Source organism: Micromesistius poutassou (genome assembly GCF_964030765.1).
Source record: "Micromesistius poutassou genome assembly, chromosome: 11".
Classification (NCBI taxonomy): domain Eukaryota; kingdom Metazoa; phylum Chordata; class Actinopteri; order Gadiformes; family Gadidae; genus Micromesistius; species Micromesistius poutassou.
In genome coordinates this window covers 12,947,314-12,960,054 of record NC_140281.1, presented here as the reverse complement: position 1 = coordinate 12,960,054, position 12,741 = coordinate 12,947,314, and the positions used below count along the sequence as shown (strand labels likewise).

Below are 12,741 nucleotides of genomic sequence, written 5' to 3'. Positions count from 1 at the left end.
TGCAATCACAGAAGTCTGTTCTGGAAGAAGTTTGTGGTTAGATATAGATGCAGTGGAAGTAAAAAAAAAAGAAAGGGTGGCAAATTGAAAATCGGATCCCATACAGAGCTTCGTTTTGCATTGCTTTTGGTGTCCTACCAATAACTGTAGCGTGGGAGTATGCGGTGTTGAGAAGGTGGGGAGTGGTTGTACGTTTACTTTGGATTGACACCAAAAGGGAAACAAAAAAAAGCACTAACCTGGAACTTCCTTCCTGCATGTACAACAGCACAGTGAAAGTGTGTATGGCTATTGGAGCAAGAGAGGGCTTTGGGAGGACAAAAATTCTGAGGAGAATTGAACAAAGGACCACATCTCATGAGAGCGTATTGTATAATCTCAACATGTTCTGATCCCGTTCTCATGGAGCAATACATAGACAGAGTGGTGTCTGGATCACATATCTTTTAAAGTTCTCCCTCCCAGTGTGCGCATGGGGGATAGTGATATCATGATCTGTGGGTCAATCAGCGGGATAGTCAGTACTGTCACCCAAGTTTATCTTATTTTTTGAGGACTAGAATTTTTTCATTTTCAATTTGAACTGACCACTGTTCCCCATCTGATAATAAACCAGCTTGGTTTGATTTAGGCTAAATGCAATAATTCATTCTTTGTTTATTAAGTTTTGGGGGAAGATTCACAGGCAAGATACACCATGTGTAAAAACAATGAAAATAAAAAACACAAAAGCACAGTTCCTTATTAAACAAGAAAACTGGACGTCATGTTGTTGCCAACTACAATGGGTTGAGAAAGCTCAACGACAGCTCTCTCCAATTCTCTCCCCTTCTGTTTTATCACCAAACCTGCAAGATTGCACATTTCCAAGTTGTGCAGAGGGTAGAGAAAAACTATACACATGAACCAATATATCTATGACAGGCAATTGTCTTCCTTTTCGTCTTTAAAGAAGATTGAAAGAAAGGAAATTGATCCTGCAGAAGCCAGAGACAGGCCCTGCAGAGTGCTGTATAATGCTGCCTGCTGAGGCCCTCAGCTTCAGTATTGCCTTTGTGGCATTCCTAGGGCCCCACTGGTGAGAGAGAGCGACCCGCCAGAGAGAGACAGAGCATCAATAGAGGGGGTGGGGTCTCACTCCCCCCACCACACAGCCAACGGGAAACGAGCCAGCCCGGGAAGATCAATAACACATTGACCGATTGCACGAATAAACAATGCAGTTCCACACGGGAGCCCTTTTGGTCTCTACGGTGCTGTAGGAAGTGGGCCCATGTGTACGCATGCACAATGACATAACAAGCGCTGTGATAACAAAAACCTATCGCCATTGGACATGTGAAATAAAAAATTACACATAAAATTACACATTACACATAAATCTGTGGTACAGTTGTGTTCAGCTTTTTTTTGGCATATGTAGATTGTACTGCATTTATGCAGCATTTAGAAATGCATGGCTACAGTTAAACCCATACCAAAATAATTTTGTTTACTTAGCCCTTAATCCCTGTTCCAGCCACAAAAGGGGAACGTCTACAGCAGATTGCATGACAACAGCCCCTTGCCCCGAGCCACCAGGCGAGGACAAGCCAGTGGTTTATAACATCAGTTGGCCTTTAATTTCAAGTCAGAAGGGTACCCCAGGTTCTGCAACCACCCTGTAGGCCTCCTGGAACATACCGCTCCCAGAATTCACTGTAAGCCACTTTGGACCGAACCTTTCTCAAATAACAGAATAGCAAGTGGTTTGATTTAGTTCAAAAAGACGGACGCATGAAAACTGAAAATATGCATCTTGGAGGGGATCGCCAAGAGGTCAGCGGTATCTCTGTGCTTATTTCCGTCCTTTCCGTGGCATGCGTAAAAAGAGGGCTGTGTACGGTTTGACTGTGTATGGAAAAGCTGCTCAGTTGCCCCAGCAGTCTGTAAAACCCAGCATGCGGCCGTAATTGCAGCTTTCCAGAAGAAATTAAATTCTGGGATCCGATTCACTCGCGGCCTTTTGAAGAAACAGACTGCTCCAGTGGAGGCTCACAAAAAAAACGAGGATGCAGTGCTGCTCGCTACCCAGGAGTTGGGAGTTAGTAAAGACTGTAGAGTGTTGAAGTTTAATGAGAACGGTGTATAACGATGAGTCGTTGTACACCTCGTAACTTGTTATGGGAAAAAAAGACTCCCTACTGACGATGAACACAGAGATTGTCCGTTGTACAACTTTGTGATCATCATTAGTATACTGCAAAAGTAGTAAATAGAAATACTGATAAATATATAATGTCTAAATATAATATAATTTAGACAGGGCTAGGGTAAGTTAGTAGTTAGGCTAACCAAATCTCAGATCAAGCTGTCCTATTCTGCTCTGCTAAAAGTTACGCCTCATTTCCTGTTTCGCTACTAAGATGTCCTAACAACGATGGTGTCTTGAAAGGATGTTTAAGCTTGTCAACTTTTCAGTACCTGATGTGCCCACCATTCAATAGTATAACAGTGGAGTGGTCCCTTGTTAGTATAACAAAAGAGTTAAAACACATTACATAATTCCTTTTCATTTGACTTTTCACTGTTTCTTTTTTGGATTCCAATGGAACCAAGTGGTAACAGCATAAACTGTCAACAGCAGCTCAAAGCCGGTTGCCCCATTCGAAGTGGAAGTGGAAAGTGTTTCAGTCAAGCCCTGTTGAATCATACACATGACACTATGGCCAATTAATACTTACAGGATGCCCCCACACCCTTGCATTTTCACTACCACAAAAGGCCGTTCCTTCACACAAAGGCTTGACTTTGCCATTGGCTGTGGCTCAGGAAGAGTTGATTAGCGTTGTGTCATCTGGGTTATCTTAAAGTAGAGCTGCCAAGGACTTCCTGAAAGGGATCCCTGAAGTGGAGGGAGGAGGTGGCATTCTGCTGGGAATCTGACCACTCCTTTGCTAATGGGTAGGAAACAAAGATGCTCTTCTACGCTGGAAGCTACATGATGGGCTGGTGATGTTGCTGTATGTTGTGGGACCTTGGACACTATAGGAAGGCTGTCATAGAGTGGTGATCATAGTTGGGAAACACCAGGGAAATAGCATATTGAAAATGGGTATGTGTGCGTGATTGTGAGTGAGTGAGTGTGTGTTCAAAGCCATTCTTCAAAAAACATGTTAAATACTTTTAAACCTACTTATCTTCTACTTTCTATTTTTATTTTAGAAGGATGAAAATAAGAACAGAAGAAAATAAACAAAATATCGAAACGCCACAGCTGCACATTCACGATACAAACAGTGCCCTGGCTATCATCTACGAATAAAGATAGCAGTGAATTACGGCCATAAAGTCACAGGCTCACAACAAATTCAGGCTGGACATCTGGAACTTTCTACACCTACTTCCCCATCGCCTCTCTGAGCAGGAAAGTAGTGGGAGGGTTCCAAAAGTTTGACCATTTGACGACGAGCAATGGAAAAGCATGAAATTGTCCAGTGCAATTACCCAGCTCGGAACAACAAGCTCTTCTATGAAAAACACAGCTCCCCACAGAGGCAGCCCAGTCCACAGTCTCAACGCCAACACCAGATGACTGCAGAGGGAGCGGGTCAAATTCAACAGCTAGCCTACCTGGGGCGTACTCATCAGCCTCCCTCAGTACGTTGTTGTCGTCCACATCCTCCTCTTCCTCCTCCTCCTCCACGCTCCCCACCTTCCTCGTCTTCCTCCTGCCGTCCCGTACGGGCACCACCGTGAAGTTGGTGGGCATTTTGGGTCACACCATGTGCTCCGCTAGCTCAGCTTCTCTCTCCCTCTCCCTCTCTCCCCCTGATGGCCCCCGGGCCCTCTCTCTCTCTCTCTCCAGAATGTATCTTCAAGCGGAGCCCTGTGGACACGACCTCTCCTCCGCCGGTGCCTTCTCCTTCCTCTGCAGCCTGCGGGCGTGAGTTCTTTTGTTCTCTGACCTGCGGCTCGGCCTAAGCGGTGTCTGGCGTGCTGCTGCCCTGGCCGAGGTCTCAGCTTTCGCCCCGATCACCGGGATACCGCTGTACACAACATGTGACCCCCCCCCCCTCCCCTCTCCAAATAAGGAAGAGCCAGTCAGCCCCGCCCCAAAAGGGGAAGGAGAGAGAAACGGGTAGAGAAAAAACAACAACTAATGTGTGACTTTATGAGTTCCCCCTCTCTGCCTGAGGCCAGTTTGTCCGTCTAGGATCGGACTCGCACGCGCAAAGACACACAAGCACATTCCTCTGCGATGAGGCAATCGGGCAGCTGCTTCAAAGGAGCAGGAAAGGAAGAGGCGCACACACACACACACACACACACACACACACACACACACACACACACACACACACACACACACACACACACACACACACACACACACACACACACACACACACACACACACACACGTCATTTGACCCGACGAGCATGCTCGAGCAACAGTGGGCAGGGACACTTGAGGTACCCCCCCACCCCTCCCCACAACAACCTCCCGTCTAAATCAAAAACCAAAAAGGAGCACGGTGTCTGTAGCAGGTCTGTTGCGCAACCCTGAGAGAGTGGCGGCTCAGACCTGTGGTGGGGGTTCCTTATCTCGTCAAACCAAACAAGGGTTTTGAAAGAGAGACAAGCGACATGTGAGGCACTGGAGAACGGAACAGGCCTTCAGGCTACATACTGTGGGCCATTGTATGTCGCTTGGCCCTGCTGCCATGAGTTTGGCTCTAAATTTGTGCGTGTGTCCCAGCCTGAAAAGGCCCTGACCAGAGATACATTTGCATGTATGACTGTAGGCTAATCCTTTGGAGAGATGTTGCCTGCTGCGACATACACACGCCTTCTCTTATACGTTCAGAAAGAGGAGCAGCAGCCATCACGGTTCATGGTCAGTGAACCTCAGGGGACAGAGCGCTATGGGACACATTCACCATACAATCATATGCCACGTACAGTAAACATAGGCATGATAATGATAACCCCTGGGGCCTTGACAGTGTGAAAATACATCTGCGCTTGAGAGCTTTCATAATTAAACTGCTCTATAATTAAACTAGATGACACGCTTGAACTTGAATAAAGAGCCACATATCAAGAAGCCTTAGCCTATGAACAGCATATCACACACACACACACACACACACACACACACACACACACACACACACACACACACACACACACACACACACACACACACACACACACACACACACACACACACACACACACACACACACACACACGTCTGTCCAAATAAGGGCTCCAGGTTCCATAGCCTTGTCAAACTAGAAAACTTGGCACGTCGCCATTGTCACATCTATGGCTTTAAAGAAACGCCCTGCTTATTAGTTAACAAATAAGTGTTGAAAAGTGTCAAGATTTACTATTTCAAAGTTCCAAACCATCAAAAACAACAGCAATCCAATTCACTGAAGAGAAAGAAGGAGAGAAGGAAGAGAGTAAAGTAGGCAAAGATATTAAGAAATAAAAGAGTGAACAGCGAGCCCAGCCATAAAGATGAGGCCATAGCGGCATTGGAAGAAAATAAAAGTGCATTCCTTCTTTCCAAACAATATTCAACTGTGGGGGTCTGCGAGAGTTGATATCCAATCTGCTCCCACCATGAATTGGGGAGTTTCCCACCCTAGAGAGCTGATTGTTGGAGGCGATGTGTGTGAGTCCACTAGGTTACCCAAAGAGTCATACATAGCATACACATAGATGTTCTGCAAATACGAACACCAGACATGAAATTATACTACCCTGACATGGATGAAAAGTCAAACCACTTACAGTTGCAACTGGATCTCAGGTCTTTAGATTCGGAGGCTTGTGTTTTTCAATGAAAGCTATGAGATATTGATGATGCAATTGAATTTAGTGCATGCTAGAGCTCATAATAACTAATAAATGTTGTGCCATGTGCACTGTTCAGGAAGCACTGGCACGCAGCTAGGGTAAACTGATACTCATTCCCTCTTCAGGTCCGGAAATCACCAAGCAATTGGTAACGGCAAATGCATTAGCCAGGCAGTCAGACAGACAGTCCCAGACAGATAGGCAGGGAGGCCTACATGCTGCATCTTCGGTCTGACATAGCTGTATAGCTGATAACGACCTTGTATTGGTTAAGGATTTCACACTAGTCCTGCTGTCCAGGGTGATAAACAATCTCATGACACTGGCATGACCCCCTCCCCCAGATGGCAGCGCACAGTCGTACAATGCTTAGTTTTTTGAAAGAATCATTGTAATCCAATTATAGTATTTCTTTGAGCATTAAATCGATAAATCAATTCATTGATAAGTCATTGTGTAAGTGCTCTATGTTTGCGTGTGGACGAAGTGACCAGTGTGTAGCCCCCTTCAGACAGACACACACACATTTGTCTCGTACGGATATTGCCACAGAGCCTAGAAAAGATGCGCTTAATTGTGGAATGCTGTCCTATAGGGACCTAGCCAGGCCTCCTGAGAGAATATTAGAATGAGGATATGTTTTTTTGTGGGATTCATTTTTTAATTTACACAAAGACTATTTGGGGGGGAATTTGGTCTTAAAGAGCCAAAGCCTTTTTTTTGTGCATACCGGTAAACAAAATTAAGTCACGTGCACGGCTGCATTCAACAAAGCATAAATATAAAGTTCACAGGCACCAGAGTAAAGAATAGACGACCTACAGACAAGAAAACAAGCGAATTCCAGAAAAAACATAATGTGTAAAGGCCACTTCAAAACAATAAGATCACTCATCATCGCTTCCCAGAAAAACTGAAGGTTGCTTCTCTGGTGGCAGCACATTATTGATTGACCTGATATGTAACAAAACACCAGGAGCAGAGGCCTTGTTATATTAAGGTTGCACATGGATGCAAACAGGCTGTGGTGTTTTCTCATCTCACAAATCACATACCTTTTGTTTTGGTTGGCTTTTTTCACATGTAACTTGAAATTTCATTGAATACGGTCTTTCTAGATCTGCTGATTCAAAAGAGTACAGAGGTTTAAGATGTTTCTGTGCAACATGCACAATTTACCTACAGACCAGTGTTACGATATTTTCCAATAGTATACAATTACTTTTGGATTTTCCAAATAACTGATTGGCATTTGAATGTTGACAAAAAAGATAATACAGAAGAAAATAATGCAATACCGTGGTAAAGAAAAAACGAAGTAACTAATATACCATAATCAGATACTTGGAAATTCAGGAAATGTGTTTTTTTTAATTTTTATTGAAAATAAATTAATTTACAAAAACGTTGGCATAAAATGACAATTACACCTCTGTTTACAAACAAAGCACAAAGAATAAAATGATCACTTAAATTATATAAAATAATGGGACGGATTATAAAAATAGACAAAGAAATAATAAAATAAATAATGTAATAAATAAATGATAAACAAACTTTGCTAGGGGTTCTCAAATACATTTTTCTCATTGTAAGCTGCAAGAAGTGCTTTTGCATGTTTACTTTTCATTAGTTTTAAGGAACTTAAATGATTGGCAACCAGGTCACGCTTAAACACAGAAAAGTGTTTAAGCGTGTGTTTACAATCAAATCACTGCTTGTCCGTAATATTACACCCAAAAATAATGTTTTCTCTTGTGAGAGGAGCTAGTTGGATACTGGTTGAGAGCCAGTCCTGTAAATCTCCCCAAAAGGCCTCAGGATACACAGTTGAAAAACAGATGATCAGTAGTCTCAGTTTCAGACTCACAAAAATAAAAAGTTCACTGGATGGATAGATATTGCTCATAATTTTGAAATTGACTTCTTTGGTCTTGGGGCTTACAGGATATTTGATGTAGTTAATTGTAGTAATTTTTTAAATTTCAGATTCAAAGAAAAGCTGGATTATGGAGTTTCTGTTTGATCGTATTGGGAAGAGTAAATTATTAAGATGAGAACACACGTGTGCATACTATGTCATATTTTAAGCAGAAGTCATCATAAGAGAGCCAGCCAGGAAATGCATTTTGTCTGCGGAATATTAACAACAGCTCTATGCTGCCCCTTATTGGTCAGATGTGGGTAGACACCAGATATTCCATGGTTACAATAGCTTAGTGTTAATACAAAACACAGAATACTGACTTGCATGTGTGTATTTGCTTGAATATAATTTAACAGAGATTTTTACAAGGAAACAAAAACTAGGAAAATCAGCCATAAGTGGAGGGAGAGGGAGTCTTTTTTAATAGGCAAAAACTAAATAAATCTTTCCCACAACATTGAATCATAGTTCCCAGGCAGTTTTTCCCAGCATCCAATATAAACTGCCAAATTAACATTGGGTTCTCACATTCAAAGCATTTCCATGACTTAATTCCACGATTTGTTTATTAGGTCCATAAATGACACTTTTTAAAAGCAGGCAAATGTTACAAATGTATTCTGGGCTGTTCAATTACTGGGAAGTATTTTCCATTACGCTGCACTTAACAATCCTGCAATTCACACTCTTTGTCAGTTTGTTTAGGAAAACCTCCAACAACCAATAAACCATTAAAAAAGCTACAGAAAAATAACCCATCTATTACAAACACATACCCCAAAATGAAGGATCACCAAAATGGGTTTTGGCGTCTGGCCAAGTAGACTTACGGTATGAAGTCATTGCTCACAAGGACAGCCGCAAACTTATCTTCTCAAGTGACATGGAGACTGCACGCCGGAGATCCACTAAATGCTACAGCACACACATCCGGCTCAGATTCAATCTCTTTTGCTTTGATAATTCCAAAGAGGGAGATTTTGGCACTCGATAGACTGAGAGATCTCAACCTCAAAATGACAGGCGACAGAAGAACGATAAAAAACAAAAACAAAATACCTTATAAAAGTAAGTTGCAGTGTTTACTTTCCAACCATAAGGGCAACCCATTCTCTTAGATAGAGTTTTCCATATTTTAAACAACAATAAACAAATTATGATTTTCGTATGCGATATATTAAAGAGTTTTCTATATTTCCAATAACAACAAACAACTCATGATCAACGGTGAATTAAATACAAAGCTTTCCAGTTTTCCATTAACAACTCCCAAATTATCCAAAAGAAACAGTGTGGCTTGGTTGTGAAACCCTTCAGTGGCTGACCAGTAAGACACTGGGAGGAACATTTTCCACGGCCCCATGCTGGTTCCCCCGAAGAAATCTTTGTGGCCCAGATTAAAAAACAACAGTAGAGTCTTGAATTGCTTCAATCATTGTACTGGGCCTGGGTGTCGGGGTGCCTAACCCAATAATCAGTCTTGTTGGATGGACCAATGACCTGGGATGGACCCTCACTGGAGTTGTAAAATAAAACTAACAAGGTGAGACTTGCAGTATATGAAAAGGAGGTGTCTCTGATGACAAGGAGCCTGTGAGTCCAGCGCAAAGCTGGGGTCGTTCCAAAGGGCGAGGTGGGGTCCTCCTCTGGCTCTTCATTCATACCGACCAGCACAACATGATACTCACACGACACGACTCCATGCACATTTCTTGTAACCCAACACCCCAAGGACCAGCATGGAAACCATAGTGGCCATGGTGTCTCCTAGGATCCAGAATGGAAGGCTTATGCCACACAGCCAACCAAACAGGTGGAAGACTAGACTTCGTAAGAGGTGGTGAACCCAGGTACATGTTGATGAGCAAACGTTTGAATTTGCTCTGAGGACAGCACTGGGAAACAACAATGGAAATGTGGACAAATGAGTCACAGTAAGAAATCTACTTATATCTTTGGATGTGTTGAGACAGCAATGGAAAATCACCAATCTTCACACATTTATAGAACCTCTAGTGGGAAATAAAAAGCATATGACATTTGATAAACCTTTTTTTTCTTTATAGTCAAAGTCTAGGCTACGCCAAGCAGAAGCTGAACTGGTTAACAGGTTAGCCCTCCTTGGTGCATCTGGGATAAAGAGGGGAGGAGCCCGCCTCCAGGACAATGGTGGAAAGAATACCCCCCACACACACACCTAATCACCCAGTAAAATAACATTAATATTAAATGAAGACGCGTGATTGTATATCTAAAAAAAAAGTCCATGGAAATTTCCATGAGCTGCATCTGTGGAAGGCACTCCCATCTTGGGAAGCTGCCATCTGCAAGGTGCACTCAGAACCCAACCGCTAGAATGCCATGGTACTAACACAATTATCAAGTTATCATCACAGCAGCAAACAGCAAACACAGCCGTGGTGGTTGTGGAGGCCGGAAAACAAAGAACCCAGGAGAAGAGCAGAGAGATGGGTCCCAGCCCATCGGGTCATGCACGTTGACCTCGCAGGTCTAAAATAGAGTAGGGTGGACAGAAGGTGAAACCGAAGACGCAGGCCGTGCGGGAAAACTACGCATGTACACACAAACCCAGGAATACGTCTGAATCATCACACTGACCGGCAGCACAGACTGAGCGGCATGACTCAAGTTGTTATTTGGAGTTATTAAACCAAACTGACCCAGGTGGGTTTTTCCATGAGGAAACATCTGGGGTCCCATCATGGGTCACCACCACCATCAAGGCTTTCCACACTGTGCATCCAAGCATCAGACACAACCAGAAGCAGGACAAGCCGCTGCACTGCCAGATGGGTCAACGCCTATAGAGGCTGAAAGCAGACTTAGACTAAAGGATTTGGGTGTCAAAATACAATGGATTAAATTCTAGGGTCTGATGGCAGATGAGGTCAAATCTGGATGAACGGTGCATTTAACTTTGTTTCAACCAATCATGTTGCACGTTGCAGGATCACTACTGGAATCAACAAGACCAGCGGAACCACAACAAGCATGATAGGGATGAACATTAATCTCAGATACTGAAGAGGACTGATAAGCAAAGCGACAAGATAGTCTCCCATAGTTCACTCACACTTTCTTGTTTCCGACACAGGCGCTGTACAGTTTGCCCCCTGATGTTCAGCTATTGCATAGTTAATTGCATTAGAATATAATAGCCATAATCAGCACTCTATAGTCTAGCAATCACAGTTATGTACAATGTACTTCATGTATTGTTGCTGAGGCACACTAGTAACAAAAATATGACCCGGTTAAGCCACTAGCCAGGGTGAAAATTACATAATTTAGGCCTACTTAATGTACAATAGGAGTGCGTCACTGACAGACGGACAGGCAGACAGCATTGCCAGTGTGTTTCTTAATAAGCCATGACTCAGATGGAGGAAAACAGTTCTGAATTCGGTCTGTCTACACAGACAACAATCTGATCATATTGTGGTATATCAGTGATGTTCACATAGATGTGCAACTTAGTTGTGTCCAATAAAGTTAACTTCCCAAAATAGATAGGCACCATGTGATGTGTCGGCTTGTCCCTTGTCATAAGGATCTCCATAGCTATGAGGGGCTTGATTTGTGTGGTGTAGCACGTACATTGTTTAGTCTTGCCTGCGTCACACCAGACAACATACTGTACATCCAACATACAGAGGGGCATATCATTTTTCTTGGGGAAAAACTGTCAGTGCAGATTGATTTCCTGGCTTGGATTTCTCCCTGTACTCTATGAAAATAAATGACGCCTACATCGGAACGGAAATCCTCCTTTTCATCCATCAACTTAATTAGAATTAATGAAACTCATTGCCTGATAACATTAGCATATCCTCCTTCAGTTAGGGTTGGATTTATAGAATAATGCAATAAGACATTCTTAACAATGTTTTAGTCCATGACAACCTAATAAAGCAGCTATGACGTCAATGGCATCTCAGTATTATACTGTAAGTGAACATATTATGAAACTATAAATAAAGCGGAATCCAGGAACCAATGTTTATCAGCAAGTTGGGTTGCTGATAAATGCCTCACACAAATATATACCATCAACACAGATTAAAACTGATTAGGCAGACAAACAGACACACAAACACCTGTCTTAACTCCTACATCTCCTACATCAAAATCATTAATATAAATATTTTACCTTTTAAATTGTGTACATTTGCAAATGGACAATTGGATGTTGACCCTAATGGGCATGATGCAAGCTATAACAATACTGTACTGCCAGGCCATTGTTCCAGCACGTTTCACCTTGTCGACCTGTTGCTATGGTAGCCTGACACCTTGAATGGATATTGGTGAGAGGCTTCTCCGACAAGTCACATGGCCTCTTCTCAGACCGTTTACCGCCCGTTGCCCAGGGACAACGGGCGGTAAACAGCAATTTAAAAAAATAACATTTCAACTAAAGAAATTCAAAATCCAATTAGGACGGGAAAATCGGTATGGGAGAGCAGACGCTCGGATATTTGAAACGGAATCAAAGCCGACGTTTACTTGAAAAGTTCAAACACAACTTATCTCCACTAAGACCAAAAGCAAAAGATGCTTTCCAGGCCCCTACTCATGACATAACCGAGAGAACAACACTGCTATTGGCCAGCTGAAACGCTAATACATACATAATTATTCCGAAGAAGATCGTAACGCTCAGAGCAGTGGGCTAAGGTTTTGCAGTCGTTAACGGTCTTACCGTATTTGTTTGGTTCTCTGTTGTACTCCAGTATGGGCACCGCGGTGTTGGGGTCCCGCTGCCCGGCCACGCCACTGTCCGCTGCCCCTTCGTTCTCCGGTGCCGGGTCACTGAACACCGCGTCTGGGGGCTCCAGCTCCCCGTTGCATGGTCCAACCGGGACCACCACAAATCTTTCGCCCATGTCTTTACTTCGTCTGCCCAATTATTGTTGTATTGTGATTTTAAAAAAGAGTGT

General features: G+C 43.1%; 1 protein-coding gene across 4 annotated transcripts in view; it reads right to left on the bottom strand.

The window, feature by feature from the left end:
- Positions 1–12,741, bottom strand: part of slc12a7b (solute carrier family 12 member 7b) — a 49,944-nt gene extending 37,203 nt beyond the window's left edge. For 2 of the 4 annotated variants that reach the window (XM_084475445.1, XM_084475447.1), the window contains exon 1: positions 3,613–4,008. In XM_084475445.1, the coding sequence (XP_084331571.1) occupies positions 3,613–3,751 (139 nt within the window). In that variant the 5' untranslated portion in view covers positions 3,752–4,008. Of the gene's footprint in view, positions 1–3,612; positions 4,009–12,503 lie in introns of those variants that run through there. The other 2 variants (XM_084475444.1, XM_084475446.1) reach the window with 2 other exon arrangements.